Here is a 25,303-nt window from a genome sequence, read left to right as displayed (position 1 = left end):
GAATTTTTTAATCAAATGAGTATGGCTCTAAGATTTTAGTTTGGCATCAGACATTCATGGATTTTAGTCTGTGCTCAACTACCTAAAAACTGTGTGACCACTTGAAGCCTCTCTTTGCTTATCTGTGAAATGGGGATAATAGCATTTTCATCACAGAGTTTATTTTTTCCTTTGTCCTTTTGTTAAGAAAAATAGATTTTCAAATAGAAAACTCCATATTAGTATTGTTCTAGGCACAGAGCAAACATTCACTTGATGTTAGCTATTATTAATTATTGTGTAGACTTAGGTCCAGAACTCTAAAATCCTGTATGTGAGGAATCTCAGCCTCAGCCATCAATTGCAATGTGGCTTACATAATTTTTTAGCAATAGTTTTCTTAGCAGAGTCCATTAAGATTCAGATAGTCTTCTAAAACTAGTATGAATTGGGTTGCTCCTTGTTTGACTTCCATTTCAAGTGTTATCAGTTAGACCTATTATCTCACCCACTGGAATCTAAAATAATTGTTAATAATTGTTCAAAGAGTGCAGAGTCTAGGAAAAGTTAAAACACAAAAAAGCCAACAACAAAAATGTCTTTAGTAAAATTCCTTTGGGGTCTGAGGGTGCTGCTTACAGATTGGCGGGCTTCAGCAGGATCTAAGCTAACTGGCAGGTAAAGGAGAAGCCTTGTCCCATCATTCACCTTAAGTGGGTGTTCTGTGCAGGCTCTTGCCAGGGCAGGATGTAGCCCCCACGGACATGAAGATTAATGTGGTCAAGAGGGGCTGGCAAGGACTTCCACTCTGCCCTTGCTCCAATGTCCACACCCTGTGGGCCAGAAGAAGGTAAGACAGGGTGAGGGTAAGAGAACACACCTCACTGAACAACGCATTTACCAGACACCTTGTCTACTGTTCTGGACTTGCTGCCTGTCCATGACCTTCCAGCACACAGCTGGTATTACCCATCTCCACTTTCACTCAGCTACTGGGTGGACTCTTACCCTGATGCTCCAACATCATGTCAGCACCCCTTGTCTTCTGGGGTTTCTACCGTACGTACTACAGGAGATGGTAGTGTGGATCTCAGCCTACCCTCATTCCACATCCTGTTTCTGTGTCAGAGAGCAGTGCTAGAGGAAGTTGAGGAATTCTTTTGCTTATTTCTTGTTAGCTTTTGATACATGCCCTGCAATGGCATTTCTAGACCTTCTCTTTCAGCTCCTTTTACTGCCCCCACTTCCTCACCCTGACCAACTTTACTAAAGCTTTGATTCCTACTTGACAGAATTAAAATGAACTGACTTACTTTACAAATCCTTATCTTTAACTCACTAAACTTCCTTTATGTTTAACATCTTTATCTTGCCTCCCCTGTGACAGGGAGAAGTGCTCTCTCACCCAGAGCCATGAAGCTCAGTTTCTAAGAAACCAGCCTTCCACATTTCTTCAACCTAAGGCAGGGCTTTCCAGCTCCAGCACTGTAGACATCTGGGGCCAGATAATTCTTTGTCATGGGGGCTGTCCTGTAATTTTGGAATGCTTAACCCATGTCCATGCCCTAGATGCCAGTAGCACCTCCCCCAGCCCACCTCAGCCACAAATGACACCCAAAAGGTCTCCAGACATTGCCAAATGTCCCCTGGTAGGCAAAAAAATCCCCCCATTTGATAATTGCTATCTTAAAGGTAAGGAGGAAAGCTACCATAACACTCCTCCACTTTGGTCCCTTTTGTTCATTTTAGCCATATTCGCCTGTGTGAACCATAGGGGTAAGTGGTCAGAAGGAAGCATGGTGACTGATGCCATACTCCCTGAGGCCTGCCTCAGGACTCCAGAGTCTACAGGATTTAATAAAAATTTCAGTCCTACATCTCTGGGCTTCTTCAGTTTTCTCACTGATAACATGAGAAAATCCGATTATATGATCTCTAATGACATTTCACTCTGGTATCTTATGAACATTGGACATTTCCTCCATTGATTATCCTGCCTACCAGTGAAACTCGACACATATAAAAATGTCAAAGTTATCTCCCTACCAAATTCTTTATTTCTCTCAATAATATTTCTATTCTACTACACATTATGTAAATGTGATGTGAGTTTAATCTCATGATTTCATTTCTAATACTTGATTTATCAGAAGCTTATTTACTTTCCATTATGTAGTTTCTGACCAGAGTAGTCTAACAAATTCCTGTTTAAATATCCATTAAGATATGACTGTACGGTAAAAATCTAAAAGCACACTACTAAAATAAGAATAGACAACCCAAGTGTCTTTGTAGGGGGAATTTGCATCAACTGCACAGTTGTTGATTAAGTATCTTTGCTTGGCACTTTTATAAACACTCAGTGGGATTGAATGCTGATAAAACCTTTTCAGAAAGCAACCTGCCAATATCTGTCAAATTTTTAAATCCCAGAAATTCCACTGACAAAACTTATATGGAGATACACATACAATGGTGCTACCTATAACCTTGTACCACTACTTATAAAAAGAAAGCAGGCAAACCTAAATCCAAAATGTCCATCCACACAAGTGATTTGCTAAATGATTCCGTACAATGGAATATAATATAGTTGCTAAAAAAATAGGGAAGAGCTTCAAATTCAAAGAGTTCAAGTTCAAAGTTCTTTAATAAACAAAAGCTTCAAGATATATTATTAAGTGAATTAATTAAGGAGCCTTTTAGTATGTACAGTAAGATACTATTTGTGTAAATAAAAAAGAATACACATATGCTAGTCTATGCACAAACTTTTATCAGCAAAGATATATAACTGTTAACAGGGGTTAGCTCTAGAAGGGGGACCAGCAGTTGGGAGATAAGGAACATGGTGAATTTTACTTTCCATTTTACCATGTTTGCCCTTCTCCAATGTTTGTATTTATACCAGGGGAGGTATCTCTACTCTTCTAACGTATTTTTGGAACCCTACATATCTTTCATGGTACCCTTCCAATCTTATCTTCCCCCTGGTGACTTTTATCCTTTAACCAGTACATCTGCAGCTCTTCTTCCTCTAACTTTTGACACTATGTTTTAATATTCCACTGTATTCCTTATACTGAATAATGAATTTGTTCCTTTTCACATGATCAGATGGTGGACTAGGCCTCATACTGCATGTATATCTGCTAGAACTAGAATTGGTAAATTTTGTCTATAAAGGACCGAATACTAAGTATTTTAGGCTTTGCAGGTCAGATGACTTCTGGTGAAACTACTCCACTCTGCTGGTGTGAATACAGATGTTGTTGACAATAAATAAACAAATGCTCATGCCTGTGTTCCAATAAAACATTATTTATAAAAACAAGTATGAATCAGATGTAGCTGTGGGTGGTAGTTTGCCAACCTCTGCTCTTGTACAAAAATAGGTACCCAACCACGTAAAGATTAATCAAGGAGACACTTCTTCATTAATTCTAACCACAGAATCTCCATTTTAATTTAACAGGAAAAATTTAATTTTTTTCTAAATGGTTTGCTCCATCAACTTGAGCCTTCCTAAGTGATTTTCCCCCTTTCCTTCCTCAACCAAAGCTCTTCTGTTTAAAAGCCATGTATAAAATCAACAATTTCCAGGATACTTTTCTTTCCTAGCCCTCACACTTCCCTTTCTTTCATGTAGTGTCTACGATTATGTACATAAGTAGTAGTGTTGACCACATGCAAATATCAGCTCCAGGTTCCAGGGTGCACTCAATGGGAAGCTGTCACAGTATTCTAACACCTGAAGCTCAAAAGGTGGCCTGCACCTGGGCCAGGCTGGGACTAGAGTGGAATTACGTGAGATGCCTAGGGGGCCCAGTTTAAGGCAGTGCTCACTGTCAGGGTCATACAAACACTGGCTCAGCCCTACGAAGGAGGACCTCTTTAAACTGCATGCCCAGGCAACTCGTGTATTCCACTGTTCCGAACCTTCGGGTACTCAAAATCTCTGTGAGTGAATGGAGCAGTGAACATGCAAATTCAGGACCAAGGCTAGGTGACTTAAAATCAGTTGGCTGCTCCCCGGCTGCAGGCCCTGGCTGGGGAAGCACACAGCAGAGTCCTAACGCAGGGCCATCTAGAGGACAGATCCAACCCACGAGGGGAAAAAAAAAAAAAAAAAGATGTGAGAGGTGTCGGGGAAGGACTCGGGGCTCCAGTGAGACAAAGAGGAGGAGGAACAAGACTTCCATTGTTCTTGTCCAGTTTTCACCTAATCACACCGCAAATGCATTGACCCAAAGGTCCAGAGTATGCTCTGCCTATTGTTCTCCCGCTATTCTCCTTTTGCTGGATTTTGAGTCCTCTGCTTTGCTCTCCTCAGAAAAGTCAGAGTAGGCTTGGTTACAGGGAGAGGAATTACCTCCTTTGATTCTTCCTCAAGAATCAAAATCCGACTTTTGTCCTTACAAGAGAACATGGCCTTGTGCTTGCTTTGAAAGGCCCTGTTTACTCAGCTGAGTCTCTGGAGCCCCCACTAGTGTAGAAATGTTCTAGAACAGAGAATGACATGTTCATCTTCCATTTCTAAATGCACTTGCGTTGCTCTGGCACACAAGGGTTGGTTGCGTCTCATACCTCCATGTGCATTTTATAATACTGCCTAAGACTGTGCTTACGTCAGGAGATTACATTTAACAACTCCTCCTGGAGCATCCATGCTATAGAAGGAGATATTTAATAACAAGAGAGGAGGGGCACCTCAGTGTCTTAGTGGTTGAGCGTCTGCCTTCAGCTCGGGTCATGACCTCGGGGTCCTAGGATTGAGTCCCACATCAGGTTCCCTGCATGGAGCCTGCTTCTCCCTCTGCCTATGTCTCTCTCTGTGTCTCTCATGAATAAATAAATAAAATCTTTAAAACTTAAAAAAAAAAAAACAAGAAAGGAAGGGCCTCAATACTTTTTGGACTTACAGTCTTATAAGGGATGATATGAACAAAAACTACATTTGACAGCACAATTTCAAGTATTTACTAGTGCTGCCATTATACACCAGCATGAAAGATAAAAACTAACACATAAAGAACACTCACAAAATGTGTTATTTTTTAACAGCTCTGTGAGAAAAGTGCACTTATCCTACTTAGAGGTGAAAAAATTGAGGCTACGAGGTTAAAAGTGATTGTCCAAGCTCACACACATCAAATGAGTTACGGAGCCAGAATCGGATGGATGATGTGTCAGATTCTGAAGCCTGTGTACACTACCATTTTCCCAAGTTGTATAAATCATCAGAAAAACTTACCGTGTAGTAATCATACCAGCGGGCTCTAGGGAAATATGCAGTGACATTTCTGGCATTCTAAAATTAAACACAAACAAGACTTTGGCGGTGGGCTCTTCCATCCTGGGCAATGTAACCAATTTGCATAGTAAAAGGGTCAAAACAATAGTGTTGGTCTTGGACCCACAAGTTTATCTTTTAGAGACCAGCAATGCTGGGGAAGCCTTTCCTCCCATGCCTCCCCTCTTCCCAAATGGGAGAGTTGCCTACCAGAAACTAATAGTTTCCCTAAAGCCCTTTGGGATCAGGACTTTTGGGGAAAAAAATCATCATTTGCTTATAGACTTATCTCATACCCTCTCGTTGGGACTGGAGTAGAAGAAAATTTTGTAGATTTTTTGGTGCCAGTACTTTAGGGATTATAATTAGTGCAGTAAGTTTTGGGGAGGATGGAATTAGCTGGTATTCTAATCAGAAGCCTATACATCAAGAGAAAAAAAATGAAGAAATGGCTTTTGCTGCCTAAGGACATCTTATAGAAGGAAGAGAAGGGCTAGCCCACAAAAAGATTATGCAAATTGGTATAAACATCCTGCAAAATTGTTTTTAATGGTGATAAAGGACTGAAATGAATTTTTATAACATAGCTTGATTTACCTGGTCCATTCGTCTTATTTTAGTTAATAAAGAAATGATTATATCTTCAAATGTATCATAAGGTTCTTTCTTCTTGATTTTCCTAGGAATCAGAATCTGTTATGCTGATTTTAAAGATTAGGGAGCAGAGGACAGAGCACCTAAGTAATGGAATTCAACTCAGAGGGAGACGGAGAGGGAGAGACAGAAGTAGAATAAGAGACCACATCTCAGGACTTCCAGCAGACCAGGCCTCTTCTGCTGCCTCTAGTCACTAGGCCTTAGAACTCTAATTCTCTATTCATCAGAGGCACCCATACTCACAGGCTCCAGGACAGGGCTGACTAGGAAGGCTGGGCCCAGCAGAAACTGACTGTCTACATTCCAGGTCACCCGGTCTGACACAAACCTGGAAAGAGAAACCAAGGTACTACAATTAAGACCCCAAAAGGCCTTAGGCCAAGACCCTGAAGAAACTCAAGTTCAGGGTGATGGGCACTAAGGAGGGCTTTGGTGGGATGAGCACTGAGTGTTATATATGTTGGCAAATTGAATTTAAATTAAAAAAAGAAAGAAAAAGAAAGAAAGAAAGAAAGAAAGAAAGAAAGAAAGAAAGAAAGAAAGAAAGAAAGAAAGAAAGAAAGAAGAAAGAAAGAAAGAAGAAGAAAGAAAGAAAGAAAGAAAGAAGAAAGAAAGAAAGAAAGAAAGAAAGAAAGAAAGAAAGAAGAAAGAAAGAAAGAAAGAAAGAAAGAAAGAAAGAAAGAAAGAAAGAAAGAAAGAAAGAAAAAAGAAACTCTTTAAGTTTAGACCCAGGTCAGAAATTCAGCTGCATTCTACAGCTTCCTTTACCATTTCCCTATGTCTCCCTTAATCAGATACATACTTGCTTTCTGTCATGTTCTTCAAACCCCATCAATGGTTGGATTTAGACATGTTCTCACCTATAAATATTTCCATGTTTCTTAACTATGGCAGGTTTTAAATCCAAGAATGGCTTTCCACCCTCAAATCTCCATCCCTCATATCTGGCCTTGTTTCTGTGACCTGAGCCACTACAAAAGATAGGCAGCAGCTCTTCATATGCCCAATTTAGAAAGAAAGTATTCCATGTTGTATTATAATCACTTTGAATTTTTTTTTTCATTCAGTAACATTTTATCAAAGACCCTTGGGCATGACTGATGCTGTGCTAAAAGGTGTTATAATGTATGATCTGTGCCCGGAAAGCTTATGGCACAGGGCAATCATGTCTTTAATTTAATTTGGAAGTACTTTCCCAGAAGCCATCACATAGAATGATATTATCCCTTAGTCATTGGGATCCCAGCTAGACACTCACTCATGGAGAAGGGGCCGCACGACAGTACTGCCCTCCGTGTGGGCCAGGTGCATCAGGGTGTAGAGATATGGCAACAGGGTGTATCTGGTCTGCAGCACACTTCTGGAGATATCCTCAAAGGTTGCATTCCAGGACACAGGGTCTTGCCTCTAAAGGAGAGAAAAGAAATGCTCAGAGCTTACCTTGGGACCTGGAAACTTAAGGATGTCACCGAATGCTTATTACAAATGAAGATCACATTTGATCAATTTGATTATAGACGAGCCTGAGAAAATTCTTAATATATTGAAAGAAGTCCCTCAAGCTTTCCCAAGACAGTTGATGAAATTTCTCCATAAGACATTCTTTTTGGGATATATTTGGTAGAACACAGCCTAAACGAACAAAAATCTAAAAAGCCCTAAGGAATCTGGTTCACTGAAGCATGAGGACCTTTCCATGTACCTGTTAGCCATTTGTATGTCTTCCTGGACAAATGTCTATGTGGTAAGTCTACCTATTTTTAAATCAGATTGTTTATGTGTTTTAAACCAGATTGTTTGTGCTCTTGATTTGAATGAGTGCCTTAACGTATTTTGGATATTAACTCCTTATCAGATATATAGTTTGCAAATAATATCTTCCATTCCATATGTTGCCTTTTCATTTTGTTGTTTCTTTTGCTGTGCAGAAGCTTTTGAGTTTGATGTAGACTTATTATCTTTTTAAGATTTTATTTATTTATTCATGAGAGACACAAAGAGAGAGAGGCAGAGACACAGGCAGAGGGAGAAGCAGGCTCCATGCAGGGAGCCCGACGTGGGACTTGATCTCGTGTCTCCAGGATCACGCCCAGGGCCGAAGGCAGGCACTAAACCGCTGAGCCACCCAGGGATCCCTAGACTTATTACTTTTACTTTTGTTGTTTATGCTTTTGGTGTCATATCCCAAAAAATCATTGCCAAGAACATCATCAAGGAGCTTTTCTCCTGTTTTCTTCCTGAACTTACACAGTTTAAAGTCCTATGTTTAAATTACTAATCATTTTGAGTTAATTTTTGTGAGTTATAAGACAGGGCTCCAATTTCATTCTTTTGCATGTGATTTTCCAGTTTCCCAACAGCATTTTTTGAAGAGACTGTCTTCTCTCCATTGAATATTCTTGCAAAGGTTTACTTCTGTGCTTTTGATTCTGTTCCATTGATCTATTTTTAGGTCAATAACAAACTATTTTGATTACTATAACTTTGTAATATAATTTGAAACCAGGAAGCATGATGCCTCCAGCTTTGTTCTTCTTTCTCAGGATTGCCTTACCTCTTTGGGGTGTTTTGTAGTTCCATATGAATGTTAGGATTGTTTTTTCTATTTCTGTGAAAAATGCTACTGGAATTTTGATAATGATTGCACTGAATCTATAAATGGTTTGGGGGTAGTATAGACATTGTAACAATGTTAATTCTAATCCATGAACATAGAATATCTTTCCATTTGTTTGTGTATTCTTCAATTTCTTTCATATATGTCCAATGGTTTTCATTGTATAGGTCATCTGGGAAACATCTGGTTCTGGACTTTTCTTTGTTAGGGGATTTTTGATTACTAGTTCAATCTCCTTTTTCAGTATTTATCTGTTAGGCTCTTCTATTTCTTCATGATTCAGTCTTGGTAGACTGTATGTTCCTAGGAATTTATTCATTTCTTCTAGGTTGTCCAATTTGTTAGTATATAATTGCTGTCTCTTGTGATCTTTTGCATTTCTGTGGTATCAATTCTAATGTCTCCTTTTTCATTTATATTTTTTATTTATTTAAGTCTTTTCTCTTTTTTTCCTTAACAAATCTAACTAAAGGTTTGTTAATTTAGTTTATCTGTTCAAAGAACCAGCTCTTAGTTTTGTTGATTTTTTCTGTTGTTTTTCTGGTCTCCATTTCACTTATTTCTCCTCTCATCTTTATTTCTTTTTTTTACCATGGGCTTACTTTGTTCTTCTTTTGCTAGTTCCTTAAGATATAAAATCGGGTTTTTATTTGAGATCTTTCTCTCTTTTCCTTAATGTAGGTGTTTATCATTATAAACTTCCCCTTAGAAATGCTTTCGCTGTATCCCATAAGTTTTGGTATATTGTGTTTCCATTTTTATCCGTTTCAAGATATTTTCTTTATTTTCCTTTTGATTTCATCTTTGACCCATTGGTTGTTTAATTTCCACATATTTGTGAGTTTTCCAGTTTTTCTCCTGTTATTGGTTTCCAGTTTCCAAAGAAGACATGCAAATGGCCAACAGTTACATGAAAAGATGCTCAATAACGCTCATCATCAGGGAAATACACATCAAAACCACAGTGAGATATCACCTCACATCTATCACATCTATTACCTCTCATTCCTCTAGAGAACAGAATGGTGGATATCAGGGGCTGGGGGATAGGAGAAATGGGGAAGTATCAGTCAAAGGGTACAAACTTCCAGTTACACGATGAATTTGTTCTGGTAATCGAATGCACAATCGAATGGTGACTATAGTTTATAATATTCTATTTTATACTTGGAAGTTGCTAAAAGAATAAATACTAAATGTTCTCACCACAAAAAAGAAATGGCAATTATGTGAGGTGATGGAAGTGTTAACTAATCCTGCTATGGTAAACATTTCACAATACATAAGTGTATCAAATAAGAAAAAAAAACAAGAAACATAAGGGTTTGATGGTTTTGAGGATGTCATAGAGAATATTAATTAATTGTAGCTCAAATTTGGAGGTTGTATTCCTAGTGACACAAGACTTTTGAGCTATAAGTTAACATCCTACCCTGGTCCCAATGGTGTTGTGGTTCCTCGAAAAGGGGTAAAAGGCCCCCAGCTGCATCCAACGAACACACATCTCATATTCAGCATCTTGAAAGAACCCACAAATATCTGCTCCTGTCTGAAACAAGGTAGAATAAAACAAGCTTGTTGGTGATTTCTGAAAGATGTGACTATCTTCTTGGGGATTAGAAGTGACCCAAAAGACACTTACATAAGATATACCAAAGAGGCTGAACTCCATCATGCCTGCAACAAGAACACAGCTATGTGAGAGATGGGATTCATGATCTGTTTCCTCCTCCCTCCTCAAGAATCCTTTATCAAGGGGGCCTAGCGCCCCTCCCACCAGCAGAGGACCCTAAGGATAAGCCCACATACCAATGATAGACTTCTTCAGCTGGTCCCACGCGGCCGTGTTGTCACCCAGCCAGTGGCCTCCCCAGCGGCCAGAAGAGGGGAATGTGGAGCGGGTGATGACAATCCCTCTCTGTCCCGTCACCTCCTGCACAGCTCTAGTTGGAGGGGGAAAGGAGGTGATTGGAGAGCAGATTAGGAAAGAAAAGGCCACAGAGCTTCTCCATCCAGAGTTTCAGAGCCCAAGGCATAGCAACAAAATGTCTCCTGCATTGCTGGAGGAAATATGGAAATCTGAGCCATAATGAAGTCCCCACTGATTGACCCTGGATGATAGAAATGATGGTCCAATTGTGCTTTTAAATAGTGTTTTGCGACAAACTTTGTGATAAACTTACTGGATCACCTAAAAATAATGAATAACCACAAAGTCTTACCACTTATTTACTAAATACTAAGTTTTTATATTTTTATATTTACGGAGGAAGAAAATAAATTCCTTTGTAAGGCTTTCCTTAGGATAATTCTTATTATTCATTGACTGAGCTCACAAAATGGGATAGCACTAATTCAGCAGAACTAAAACAAAAAAACCCAACAGAGATGAGTCACTTTCAAAAGAAAATAAAAGGAGAGCTAGTCTTCTGTGTTCCCTTCACCTCTTATATTTAATTATAGCATCAGCTGCACTGTGTGATCATTGCTTGTGTCTCCATGTGTGTCTCCTCTACAAGGACTATCTGTCTCTCGCTGTTAGGACCATGTCTTACTTAAACCTGTCCTTCTAACCATGATCATGGAGCCTGGCTCCATGCTTGTGTTCGCTTAATATGTAAGAATTGTGCGGCTCAGGTCATGATCTCAGGGTCATGAGATCAAGCCCCTCATTGGACTCCACACTCAGCAGAGAGTCTGTTTGAGATTCTCCCCCTCTCCCTCCTCCTCTGCTCCTGCCCCTGCTCATGCTGTCTCTAAATAAGTAAATAAGTAAATAAAATCTTTAAAAAAAATAAGCATTGTGACACATTTGTAATTAATATGTTCTTAACCCTTGAGATGGGGCATGAAAGGAAATGCAGGGTAACTTCCTCAGTCATTGGCTGTCCCTGCAGGTCATGTGGACCAGAGAAGGGAGAACATGACTCACTCGTAGGTGGGTCTGGTCTGGGCCCATCCATACAGGCTGTGAACATCATAGTGCCGCACCCGTGAGCCATCTGGCAGGACCTGCTCGCTCTCCATGCACAGGGTCTTGCTGCTCAGGCCTCTATCCCTGGACTCCAAATCTGAGGAGAAAGATCTAGTGATATAAATGCCATGTCTGCTCCTGTTTACTCCTGACCCCTCTTTAAGGAATTGGACGCTAGATCTTAAGACCCGTGCATGGGTTCCTCTTCTCCTCAGGGGCATGTTCAGGGGCATGGGAACATGCTTGGCTTGGGGCTGCAATGGAACCCACAGGTGCTTTCAACATAAGGTCCCCTACAGGGTTCTCCAGGAGAAAGCAGGGGTAGGGGGAGGAAAACACAGGTGTCAAATGCCTAACTACTTGAGACACCTGGGTGGCTCAGTGGTTGAGCATCTGCCTTTGGCTCAGGATGTGATTCTGGGGTCTCCTGGGATAGAGTTCCACATGGGGCTCCCCACAGGGAGCCTGCTTCTCCCTCTGCCTATGTCTCTGCCTCTCTCTCTGTATCTCATGAATGAATAAATAAATAAATCTTAAAAAAAAGAAACAACTAATTACTTGACAGGATGCAGTCTAAGCATTTTTCTTGTAAGTCATTTCATGTAATTCCTATAACTCTATAAAAGAGCACTATCTCCCTTCACAATTTTTTTTTAAGAATTTATTTATTTATTCATGAGAGACACAGAGAGGCAGAGACAGGCAGAGGGAGAACCAGGCTCCATGCAGGGAGCCCCATGTGGGGGCCCCGGGATCATGCCCCGAGCCAAAGCAGATGCTCAATCACTGAGCCACCCAGGTGCCCCTCCCTTCACAATTTAAAACACAGATTTGGAAACATCAAGTAACCTGTTAAAGGTCACACAATTCATAGTAAATATAATTTCTGGAACCAAGATATGAACACAAGTACAACACCAAAGTCCATCGACTTCATGATAAGGGGGAGCCACTACTTTCCACCCACTGGGGGCCTAACAAATTCCTGTGGAGGAATTCACAGAGGCCTGAAGAATTAAGAAACTTAGTTCTAGAATCCTTTGGAGACATAACTGATATTAAGTGGTTTTTTTTTTTTTTGAGATTTTATTTATTTGAGTAGAGAGAAAGCATGAGAGAGAGCACGAGTGAGGGGGGAGTGGCAGAGAGAGAGGGAAAAGCAGAGGGAGAGGGAGAGACAAAGGGAGAAGCAGACTCCCCACTGAGCAGGGAGCCGCATGCAGGGCTCGATCCCAAGATCCCGAGATCATGATCTGAACCGAAAGCAGATGCTTAACCAACTGAGCCCACCCGTTTGTTTTCTGAACATATTCGAGAAACTCACCCAACAGGGCCAGTAACTTATACACACTCAACTGGATAAAGTACTTGACGCATGTATGTCTTTGTTCCCCCTAAAAACCACAGTGCCAGTTAAGATATGCCCTGAGCAGTCAGGATAAACCCTGGCTGCTGGGTTCTTGTTGAGGTCACTCCTCATAGCCATGGCTCTGCCAAAAAAGGAGACCGAGGGCTCTTACGTGGCATATAGGGGGGGTGGTTCATAGTGGCATCCCTGCAGCCTGGGCGAACTGCTCCATTCACAAAACTTGCTGGCTCATTCATATCCTAGAAATGTCAAACACAGATATAGCTTACTTTTTTAAATCATTACATCCTGCCAACTCAGAGACAAGGAAGCAGTGAATAAATCATTCACCTTCCAGCAATCCCGTAGATATCAACCCAGGGAGACTCATCAGATCCAGCTGAGAACTGACTAGAAAGATCAATGAAGCCCTCAAGAATGATTGGCTAGAGCATTTAAAAAAAAAAAAATCTGGATCCCTGGGTGGCGCGGTGGTTTAGCGCCTGCCTTTGGCCCAGGGCGCGATCCTGGAGACCCGGGATCGAATCCCACGTCAGGCTCCCGGTGCATGGAGCCTGCTTCTCCCTCTGCCTATGTCTCTGCCTCTCTCTCTCTCTGTGTGTGACTATCATAAATAAATTTAAAAAAATTAAAAAAAAAATCTCCCTCAAGGTATGAGGCAAGGCTCAAGTCCAAGAAATTCCTAGTAATCACCTTGCATTTTACAGCAGGAACTTCGGGCAAGGTATATGATATGAGGAATATCAGAGATGCTCCACTTATGATTGGAGGAACTGCAATTTGATGCGTCCAAAGTCTTTCTTGGATGATTATCAGCCCTCCTGATTAAAGGTCATGATCCATAAGCTTAGCAACACAAAGATAGAAACATGCCCACCCACATGTGCACAGATGCAAACTCACACACTTACAATCCACATGCCGTCAAACTTCAAGCTCCTCTCTGGATTCTGGGGGTTGGTGTATAGTTCTTGCAGCTCCCTCTTCCACCATGTGGTAGTGGAGTTACGGAAAAAGTCAGGAAAGGCCACATAAGCTCGGTACAGCTGTAAAAATGACATATAGTTTATGCGTCCTCCCCCAAATTATATCATAATTCATGCACACACCTGTACTGCGTGGTGATAGATAATCCAGAGTCAAAATAACGTTCGCGGCTTATGTGAAATATAAAGAGTGCACAGAAGAGACATTAGCATGCATTAGACACCTGCTTAGCATCTGGAAGGTATCTGGGGACTGTCCTTTTTGTGTCAACATGAGTGGTAGCAACCAACACCCTGCACTCACTGTCTCACTTGATGCTTAACTTTCAAGCTCTGGCTGACAATTTCTTAAGCTCGACTCAGAGTCAAAGTAGGAGCCAGGGAGGGACTGCAGCTTGAAAGACATCAGATGCACTGTCAGCAGGCTGGAAGGCAACAAGCAGGCTCTCTGGTTTCATTCCCCCTGGGGAAGGGAGGACAGGGGTGAGATGTCTAACCAGCACCCTTGTGTTTTCCATAGTTAAGGAAATCACTTGAAAACTGCACTTGTGTGTCAGGTCACTTGGGAGGAGCTAAAGAGGAATTTTTAAACACTGCCCCCTTCTCTTTATCTCCTTCAAGTAATAAAAGCTCTATCTGTATTTTAATCTGGAGAGTGGATCCAAAGCTGAACTAAATCATAAGGATTTTGAAAACAAGGACCTTGTTTTTATACTCTGCTGGTGGATCCTTGGACTTCCCCACAGTGCTTAGCTTCAAACCCTATATGAAATAAATGCTCGGTGCATAATTGTGAATTCACACCTCTGAGCAGCAGCAGCAGATATTCATAAATTTCTATACAGCCCGTGTTGCTTGTGTTGGAACTTTATGGTCCTTTGTATGTTCCAGTAAGTGGGTTCCTCTGTGCTCCTCACTGTGATGTAAGAGTCAAAGAGCTAAGTAACACTGCTGGTTGGGGAGGACAGGCTCCTGAGGAATGAGGACAACAGAAGGAGGACTTGGTTTAGGAAATCTCCCATTTTTATACACAAGAGACAAAAGGCAAGTAAGAACCCATAGGTCTAGATAAAAGGCCAAAAAAGGAACACAAAGAAGAAAAGAGAAATGCAACTGAATGCAGAGATCCAGCTTGCAGAGAAGGGAAGGGGAGTAAACCACATCCCTGAGAGTCTCTTGAAAGGGAGGCATCCTGAGATGCCTTTTTGCTAGAGAACAGAGGTAGAGACATGGAACCCCAAGAATAGAATCTTTCACTAGAAAGACAGCTCTAGCTGTGGCAGGGTTAGAAACATGGTGTAGAGGAGGGAGATGGAGAATTAGGGTAAACAGAGTCGAATCCAGCCATGCCTGAGTCACCACTGAATCCCATATAGGGGACAAATGAGACTCCTGACCAACTCTAATTCATTAGCCTCACTGAAAGGCACTCTGATGGCTCTTACCCATGAAATACACACTTTGCCATTCTCCAAGGTGCTGGCTCTGCCTTACTCCTGTCTGTATCAGCTCTTGCCTTGTTACTTTTGCCCCCACTTTCCTGGGTCTCAACTAGTGATGCTCCTACTTGCATGTCCAGCCATAGGATCACTTATCACAACCCACTATGCGCATGCTACCAAAATGCAATTCTTAGGCCCAACCCTAGGCCTACTGAATTCAATCTGAGCTTCAGACTCAGCAATCTGCTTTCCACAGGCTGCCTGCTATTTGCTTGTTTGCTTATTTCATACTACCCTCGGCCAGGCCAGACCTGGATATCATCATCTTCATCCCCATCGACCATATGGAAAACAATATAGGCATTCCTCAAAAAATTAAAAATGGAATTACCATGTGATCTGGCAATCCCACTTCTGGATATATATATCCTGAATAACATGAAATAAATATCTTTTTTTTTTCATGAAATAGATATCTTAAAGAGACACACGTACTCCCATGTTCATTGCAGCATTATTACCAAAGCCAAGATGTGGAAATAGCCTAAGCATCCATCAGTGGATGAAAGGGCAAAGAAGAAATGGGATACATACATACAATAAAATATTATTCAGCCGCGAGAAAGAAGGAAATCCTGCCATTTGCAACAACATACGTGAACTTGGAGAATATTATGCTAAATAAAAAGAACTATACAGAAGAAAGTAAATACTATATGATCTCACTTATATTTGGAATCTTAAAAAAAAAGGTTGAGTTCATAGAAACAGCAGCATGGTGGTTACTAGGAGGTAGGGGGTGGGGGAAATGAGGAGATGCTGATCAAAGGATATAAGCTTTTATTTTTAAGATGCATAAGTCCTGGAGATCTAATGTACAGCCTGGTGACTACAGTTAAAAATACTGTATTGTACATACAAAGTTGCTATGACTGTAGATCTTAAGCATTCTTACGACACACAGACAAATGGCAAATATATGAGGTGATAGATGTGTTAATTAACCTGATTATGGTAATCATTTCATGATATATATATATCTAATTAATCACCACACTGTACACTTTAAATATATACAATTTGATTTGTCAGTTATATTTCAATTGTGCTATGGGAAAAATACCCACCCCCAAAAAAAGAATGAATGAACGAACGAACGAATGAATGAATGAATGAATGTCAAGGAGACCCTGAACTTCTCTGGCCTGGAAGACTCCTGTGTTCATGTGGCCCACCTGGATCAGCCAACTTCAAGTAGTTTCCCATGAGAAGCAAAAGAGGAAGCTAGGGCCTCCCCCTTGAACCCTTATCTAAGATGCGATGCATTACAAATAAGAACTTGTTCCCCACAGAGAGTAGTTTTAACATAAAGCTGGAAACTGGGAGGTAAGAGCAAAGTCGAGAAACCCAAGGAAGGATGGGGAATTTATTTTTATTTTATTTTATTTTTTAAAATTTCTTTATTTGAGAGAGAAAGAGAGAACACAAGCAGGAGGGGCAGAAGGAGAGGGAGAGAGAATCTCAGGTAGACTCCATGCTGAGCACAGAGCCCAGTGCAGGGCTTGACCTCACACCACTGAGATCACAACCTGAGCCAAAATCAAAGAGTTGAGTGCTACCGACTGTGCCACCCAGGTGCCCCAGGTTTGGGGATTTGTAAGAGTGAAGATGGAGAAGCCCATCCATGGAAAAGATGTACAGAGAAAAAGATCCCACACTACAGACAGGGTGTGGAGACTGTGTTTAAAATTGGGATACTCAGGAACAACAACAGAAACAATAATAAACCCATGAATTCTGGGCAAACAGGATTTCTCAAAGGTAGAAATTTCATGGGCCTTGGGAATCTGACAGTTTTTGACCTGAAATCATCACTGGGCCACCCAAACCCATAGAGCAGTAATTTAAGCTCTCTGAATCCTGGTTATGCTGAGGATAATAATCCCTGCCTCCCAGTCTGGAGTAAAATGTTATATGTAAAGTGATTGCACACAGATGAACACACAGGACACAAGCCCTCAGTGCATTCCTCACCAGGCCCACACCCATGGCTGAGGTATGTCCACTGTCCCAAGTACAGTCACCCTCACTTCACCCGCATCCCCGAAGGTCCCTTTACCTCCACTTGACTATCCCAGTCTAGGGATGAGTTTATGACGACATCAGGGAAATCAGGCCACACCTGTGGAGATAAAATTGTTCAAAAGCAATGCCCTAGATAATTTACCTTACAAACTTCCTAAGAAACTATAAAACATGGTTGTGGGTGGTAATAGTTGATTTTGGTCTAGGGAAGTGGATCCCACAATGCACACACATCTACACATTCCCTAGACATTCCTTAAGCGTGTTGACAAATTTTGATGGACAAAACGAGAACTTCTGATCTCAGAACCCAAATGGAAAAGGTCCCAAAACAACATGCACACTAACCACACACACACCCCCACCCCCAGGCTGAAGTTTAGTGGTTCGTTGCTCACACCGTACCTTCCCCCAGACAATGCCTCCACCATTTGGAGCTTTGATGAAGACATCATCCTCCACACCCCGAGTGAATGCAGGATAAGGCTGCGTCTCATTACCAGAAATGGCTGGGTCCTGAAACCAAAGCACAGATCTGGGGAGAAGTCCAAAGCCAGAGAACAGCTCAGGACAGAAAAAAAAAGAATTCCCAAAAAGAAGGCACCAGCTTCCGCGCAAACCACAGTGCTTGTGTGAATCCTGGGAAATACATCTTTCTTACTGAACCTCAACTTCTCCACTCGTAACACAGAAGGAAATACAATAGAAAGCTTTCTATTTTTTTTAATTTAAATTCAATTTGCCAGCATACAGCATAACACCCGGTGCTCATCCCATCAAGTGCCCTCCTCAGTGCCAGTCACCCAGCTATTCCATTCCCTCACTCACCTTCCCTTCAGCAACCCTTTGTTAGGAGTCTCTCATAGTTTGCCTCCCTCTCTAATTTTTCCCACTCAGTTCCCCTCCTTTCCCTTATAGTCCCTTTCACCATCTCCTATATATTGGCAAATTGAATTTAAATAAAATAATAATAATAAACCCTAAAAACCCATCATTCAGTTCTGGAAAAATGCTATTTAGTGATTTATTTGATGAATTTTTCCCCTCTATTTTCTCTCTTTGCTCATTCTAAAATTTCTATTATTTGGATATTGGGCCTCCTACTTTCATTTCTTTCCAATTTTCTTTATCTTTTTGCTTTACTTTTTGAGAGAACGCTTCTATTTTATCTTCTTTTCATTGAGTTTTCCATCTCTTCTGTTCTATTATTTTCTAATTCATGAAAGTAATACCTTATCTCTTTGAGGATACTCTAATAGTTTCTTGAAATGTTCTCCCTAAATAAATTCTACTTCCTCTAACCTGCTTTTTAAGTTTGTTGATGTTCCATAATTTATAATGTTTTGGTCCTCAAATGCCTTCGCCATCTTCTCATAAGTATGAAAAAACATTATAAATGACTGAAATTTCAGTATGTGTGTGAGGCTTGTCAAATGAGGTTTTTATTCTAGTGTGGATAGCTACACCATTTTCTTGGGAATCTTTGAGGCTAATACCTTTAGGTCTTTTCTCTCACTGGTCTCATTCTTCAAAGATTACTTCCTATATCTTGCCTACTTCCAGTGTCTTCTGGGAGAAGTAAAAGGCAGAAGAGGAGTAACTGAAAGTTCTCAGTGATTTTCAGATCAGCATTGCCACACACAGCTGTGCTTGGGTGTTCCCCAGTCCAGAGATACTCTGATTCTCTGCAAGAATGAAACTTCAATCTTTTTGGGGGCAAGAAAGTATAACTATAACTGTCCTCTCTTTTCAGCCCCACCTCATCCTTCCTTTCACTTTTCATTAATATCCGAGCCTTAGAGGGGATGTGCAACATAAAGTGGGATGCTTTCCAGCCTTCCTCAGTGCTACTTTAGAATTGACCTTTCTCAGGTCTGTTAACTCATTCAACATTCATCAGACATTCAGCTTCTAAATTTGGTTGCCATTTTTGTCACTTCCATTTTTTTCCCCTTGTGGGTTAATGTCTTTAAATAAAGGTCCATTTACTGTTAAAAAAGAAAAAAAGAAGAAGAAGAAAAAGGAAAAAAAAGAAAGCTTTCTCCACCAAAGCCCATTCAGTCTCCCCAACAACTGCCACCCATTCGCAGAGGGACTAACCAGAATGAGGATGACCCGCATTCCGTTGGCCTTCATGCGAGTAATCAGAGCTGGAAACCCTGCAAACTTGGGGCTGAGGGTGAAGTCCAGCTGCCGCTCCATGTAGTCGATGTCGGAGTACTGCACATCCTGGGGGAGCACACGGGGGCAGTGAATGGCTCCTGCTTGTAAAAGGCCAGGTTCCAGGTGAGGACAAACCTCAACTAACCAATGGTGAATTTCAGATGGCTTCCTTTTGACTTTTTCTAATCCCAGGTATCAGGTATTAGATCCTGGGAAATTTTCAAATTTTCAAACATAAAATAGAACCAAAAAACCCTAAATTAGCAAAAATAGGATGATGCCTCTGTGGCAAGCCTATTGCAAGGATAAATGAAGACAGCAGATGAGAAAGTGCCTTGTGAGTGGCCAGTGTGAGTGATTGTGGTTACCTACCTCCCAAGAGGCTGCTCCTGGGATCAGTGGTTCACTTTCAGGGAAAAGAACATAATGTAAACTCCCCAGCACGGATACAATTGGATGGATGGTAAATCTACCTTTTTAAAAAAAGGCTCCTGTAGTTGCTTTAGAATATCCAATCCTGGGGGTTATCAGACACAGCTTTCTTACTAAAAATGAAATATGGCATGCTATGCTTACAATTGATAGCAATAATTGTAAGAAATAGAAAAATAAATAGAATAAAATTAAATATGTAAGAAGTTTATGGGATCAGTTCTCTGATTTTTGGACCCCTCTAGCCCTCAAGTGAAGAACAGAACTTGTTTTTGTATGTATTTTATCAGGAAATAGGCACCCCAAGATCCCTCTTTTCAACTTTAGCTCAAAGTCGAGGGAACACTGTCATACCAGCAAAGCATTGGAACTGAGGTTATATCTGCACCTACTGTGATCTGACTGAATTGGGGTCATTTTCTTTTTAATTAAGCAAAACTACCAACTGGGCAACCTTTTGTTCTTAAGATACCAAAGATGGTTTTGACCAAGTCTTTTAAAGTTGTGTAGTTGTAGGAACACCCTCCTCCACCCAAGTCAAGCTAATCCAGACACAGAAACCACTAGTGTTGGCCACGAGGTCCCAGAGCCAAACCACCACATACGGAAAACGTACATAAGGGATCTGGGCAGCCACCATCTCATCATACAGGCTGGCAATCTCAGAGTCGTTCTGGTAGCCATAGCGACACAGCTGAAACCCCAAGGACCAGTAAGGAACCATCACTGGCCGACCGATCATCTAGAAAAATAGACAGAAAATTTAATTCTTAAAAAGGAGAATCTGGATTGAAATTGTCAACAAATTAAGAATATTTTTTCCCGTGGCCCAAGTTAGATAATCAACAAATTCAAAAATGGAGGGAAACGGAGAGGATACAGAGCCCCTGGGATATCTTGGAGAAATCTTTCTGCTAGATCTGACCTTCTTCCCCAAGGATTTTGGAAAATCTGATTTTATCCTGATTCTTAGAGGCAGCCTAGCTTACTGGTTCAGAACTCAGAATCTAGAGGCAAAAATGCCTGGTTTACTATCCAGGCTCCAATCCCTGCTGGCTAAGCGGCCCTGTGCAAAAGTTAAAAACCTCTTGTTCATCAGTTCCTTCACTTGTAAACTGGGGATAATAATAGTGTTTGCTTCATAGTGTTTTTGTGAGGACTGAATGAGTTAATATACGTAAAATAATCAGTGACACACAGTAAATTGTATATGTGCTTGTTGCTGCTGCCAAAGTGACTGCCATGACTACTGTGACCACTATTACTAACAGTACCATCACCATTACCACATGACCACCACCTCCACCACCACTTCCATCACCACTATCACCTCCACCATTACTATAATCCCATCACCACTACCACCTCCACCACCACCATTGCCACTGCCAACACCACCACCGGCACCACTACTGCTCTGCAATCTTTGAGAGGCTGCAAACTTAATGGTTATTGTGATATATATTTTGTTCATCATTTTATAGTCTATCTTCCAAAAGTGTCAACAATTCCAGGTATCAACTGAGAGTTACACTAATAAATGTGGATTTGGAAACTCGGAATGCACTGGATGAATACTTGATAATCAGTTTAATTCCCTCCTACCTCAGTATACTGCTGAGTGACAAGCTCTGGAGTTGGCCCCAAGAACACATAAAAGTCCAGAATTCCTCCTATGGTGCGATATGTCAAGGCAGGCAGGGGCTGGAATGTCACATCTGAAAATATAGGAAAATATCAATCAAGCTGGAAACATTCAAGGTGAGGAATAATCCCTGAAATTCTTCCCTTTGCCTTCTCCTTATGCCTCCTTATTATACAGTATTAAGAGAAAGAATTTTTACCATACCTACATAGAATTGAAGAAGTCGAGTGAAAGTCTACAGGGTGCTACCCCTGGATTTGTTTGCCATTGGGCTTATTATTATTTTATAATATGTTTTGTCATTCTGTTCTTTTAAAATTATTATAACTTTTATCTTAGAATACTTTAAGATTTATAAGAAGTTGCAAAAATAGCACTGGTGGTCCTCTGTATACTTCACTCAGCTTCCCTCAATGACATCTTATATAACCATTGTACATTGTCAAAACCAGGAAACTGACATTCATATAAAACTATTAAGTCGGGAATATACCTGGCTCTGATTTGACCAGTTTTTACGTGCATGCTTTCCCCCACACCTCCTGATTTTCCACCCTCTTTCCAATAAACCATATAAATTTTTTTCACACCCTCATACCCCCAGAGTGAGCACTCTTATCCATAGCTTCACCACTAACTCAAATTAAAAAGATGGCTCCTACCGGCTGACCTCCAGGATATTTCAGACTCACTTGGTCTTTCTATCCCTTCTTACATTTTTGCCAAATAAGAGTTAACTCTCATTACCACATGCTACTGAACTGAAATAAATAGAAAGTCTACCCAGAAAATAAAAAGTAAAAACAAAAACACTGTCCCCAAGATGATAATTTTGACTCCAGGGGGAAGCAGTTTCAAACTCATTGTAACATTACTCACGAATGACTGGTTCACAAAAATAAAGGGAGATGTTGGCATCATCTTACCCATGGCATTGCTGTTGAGCAGTAACACCCCATGGGCACTACCATCCTCCTCCAGTGCCATGTAGTAGGGGTGGACACCATAGGAATTCTTCTTGTACTGGGAGAGTCATGGGGCAAAAGTGGTAAGAAGTTAAAAGACATTGTGACTGAGAAAAAAACTCCACAAAAAATGACTGACAAGGTACATTTTGTCTTCTCTACAATGAACTTTAGGTATGTGAAAATCAAGGGAGCGTAAACACTGGCCCACTTGCCTAAGTGCCAAACGTGCCCATCTAAGGTGAGTCTGGGAAGATGACACGTGAAGTATACACAGCATGTAGAGAGAGGGAGACACAGATCCCAGATGCTCTGCCCTTACCCCCGGAGGTTGGTCCCTGGAGAACATCCCCCATGTGTGCCAGTTCAAGTCTCTCCGAAAGGCTGTGTGCTCAGTTTCCCCAAAGCCATAGAGGTACTGGGAGGGAAGGCGAGTGGAGATACGGATGAACATGTCATTGAAGGTAAAGCCAAGGAGCTGAGAGTCCCAACTGCAACACAAAAGAGAGTATTTGGAAAAGAAATGAGCTAACCTGTTGGCTTCAAGTACCTGACCTTTCAAGGACAACAGAACTCTCGATTCCCTCTTCCACCCAGAGCCTGTTAATCTTCCAAACAGACACAAAGTCTATTCAATTAAAATAATCTTAGATGCACCTGCTACCAGCCCAGGTGCCAGCCTTCATTCTCCTGTTTTCCTCTCTCATTGCCTTTCTTCAGTTTTCTCTTCAGGATGCCAAATCCAATCACTTTTCACCGTCTTGGGTGCTACCACCCGACACTAGCCTGGCAGTCCACTCTTGCTCTCTACAGTCCATTTGCTACTTAACATCCAGAGCAATCCAACTACAATGTGCTCCAGCCATGGTGGATATTTCCCCCTTCAATATGGCAAGTGTGCTCCTGTTTCATGGCCTGTGCACTTCTTATTCCATCTGTCTGGAATGTTCTTCCCCTTCCTCCAGATCTCTACAGGGGTGGATCCTTCTCATCCAAGTCCTATTTCAAATGTCACCTTCTCTGAGACACCTACTCTGATCACAGTATCAAAAGCAGTAAACTCCCTATAACTCTGATTACCCTGTTCTTTTTCCTACATAGCAGTTGTTGCTACCTAAACTTTCTTATTTATATTTTAACTTGTCTTTGTTATCTAGCATTAATTTTTGTCATGAGAAGAAAGACTTTATCTTCTAAAACTACCTAATATAGAGATAATATAGCCTAACCACCCTGTAAACATTGGTTGAATGAATCCCTAGTACATGTAAATGCCTCAGTAATCTTATTGCCAGGAGGCTAAAGATTGAGAAATCTTTAGTCCAAAGGGAATAACATATTCATAAACCTGGAAATGGATAGTGTGATGCTTTGAGCCAGGATATCTCCAAGGACAATGGACTTGGCAGTGAATGTACAGGTAACTATCAATCCCAAGTCAGACCAGGAGCCACCTACATCACAGTGCCCGTACTCTTCCGGCGAATTTCGATTCCAAATGGATTCTTCTTAATGAGGACATCATAGAGTTGACTCTCAGAGGTGCTGGATGGAACCCTGGGTATGTTGAGAGGGACGGGAACTTCATACCGATTATTATTGGGATCATAAATCTAGGGTGAGAGTGGGAAGAAAATTAGGAAAATATAGTACTCCAGAAACCTATATCCTTAGCAGAAACTTGTTATCTTTGACATGGAGTCTGAATTCTATTATTTCTCTCTTTTCATTAAACTCATGACACCAGGGATTTATTTACTATATCAAAGAACAATGTTAGAATTAACATTTTGGTCTGAATCTGTCATATCTCATTTTTAAGGCCCCTATTACAGTAACACATTCCCTTCGACATTGGTGATATCTTGGAAAATCAGTCTAAAATCAGCTTGGTACATATATAGTATTTATTGCTTTGTGTGTGGATATATGTGATTATCTGAAAGCTTCTCTGAATTGAAAAAAAATCCATCAAAAAACATGAACTCTATTTTGATTAAAATTACCACAGATGTCCTTCCTAAAAATGGGATCTAAGTAGATTCACAAAATGTGTACTCTACTACACTGTACTATACTGTACTACAGACACTAGACACACTAAACCAGACAAGACACAATTACTATTTTTAAGAAATTCACATGCTAACCAGACGTAAAAGAGGTATCCACAGCACCCGGGCTGATACGTGCTCCTGTAGAGCTACGCAAGAGTGTTGTGAGATTACAGAGAAGAAAATGCCCAACACAGTTTCTGGAAGACTGACATGATATCATGTGAAAATTACAGGCTGAGTGTTAAAACCTTTGCAGCTATTAACCAAGCACAGCAAGGAGATAAAGTCATTCCTGGTAGTGAAACAAAGGCAAAGGCCGAAAGTATTAAAGCTGGGTCAGAGAAAAAATAAATAAATAAATAAAATAAAGCTGGGTCAGAAAGAGGCAAATGCTGGGGGGGAGAGCTACTGTGTGATCAGGAGGTAGGACAGGAAAGGGTTAAAGCAGGAAATGCAAGTAAATTCATTTGTTCAAAACTAGGTGCCTACCACAGGCCAGTCCTGAGGTGAGGACAGAAATATCAAAGAGCATCTTCCCTGCACTAGAAGATGTAAAAGGACTCCTAGTCCAGGTCGATAGCAGGTGGTTACGAAACTTTGGGCAGTGCTCGATGTCTTTCATTTACTCTCTCAGGAAAC

The 25,303-nt window shown here is 41.0% G+C and overlaps 1 protein-coding gene across 6 annotated transcripts in view; it reads right to left on the bottom strand.

The window, feature by feature from the left end:
• Positions 1-25,303, bottom strand: part of MGAM (maltase-glucoamylase) — a 214,054-nt gene that overhangs the window by 5,686 nt on the left and 183,065 nt on the right. For 5 of the 6 annotated variants that reach the window (XM_055334813.1, XM_055334816.1, XM_055334814.1 and 2 more), the window contains 18 exons: positions 24,066-24,220; positions 22,930-23,098; positions 22,569-22,665; positions 21,603-21,715; positions 20,614-20,739; positions 19,503-19,631; positions 17,808-17,918; positions 17,437-17,499; positions 13,801-13,935; positions 13,041-13,128; positions 11,479-11,617; positions 10,356-10,489; positions 10,189-10,223; positions 9,979-10,095; positions 7,188-7,336; positions 6,173-6,257; positions 5,234-5,290; positions 688-812 (listed from right to left, as the gene is read on the bottom strand). In XM_055334813.1, the coding sequence (XP_055190788.1) occupies positions 688-812; positions 5,234-5,290; positions 6,173-6,257; positions 7,188-7,336; positions 9,979-10,095; positions 10,189-10,223; positions 10,356-10,489; positions 11,479-11,617; positions 13,041-13,128; positions 13,801-13,935; positions 17,437-17,499; positions 17,808-17,918; positions 19,503-19,631; positions 20,614-20,739; positions 21,603-21,715; positions 22,569-22,665; positions 22,930-23,098; positions 24,066-24,220 (2,027 nt within the window). Of the gene's footprint in view, positions 1-687; positions 813-5,233; positions 5,291-6,172; positions 6,258-7,187; positions 7,337-9,978; positions 10,096-10,188; positions 10,224-10,355; positions 10,490-11,474; positions 11,618-13,040; positions 13,129-13,800; positions 13,936-17,436; positions 17,500-17,807; positions 17,919-19,502; positions 19,632-20,613; positions 20,740-21,602; positions 21,716-22,568; positions 22,666-22,929; positions 23,099-24,065; positions 24,221-25,303 lie in introns of those variants that run through there. The other variant, XM_055334817.1, reaches the window with a different exon arrangement.

This window comes from Nyctereutes procyonoides, unplaced genomic scaffold (genome assembly GCF_905146905.1).
Source record: "Nyctereutes procyonoides isolate TBG_1078 unplaced genomic scaffold, NYPRO_anot_genome, whole genome shotgun sequence".
Taxonomy (NCBI): Eukaryota; Metazoa; Chordata; class Mammalia; order Carnivora; family Canidae; genus Nyctereutes; species Nyctereutes procyonoides.
The sequence above is the reverse complement of the archived record's forward strand: the minus strand, read 5'-3'. Positions and strand labels throughout refer to the sequence as shown.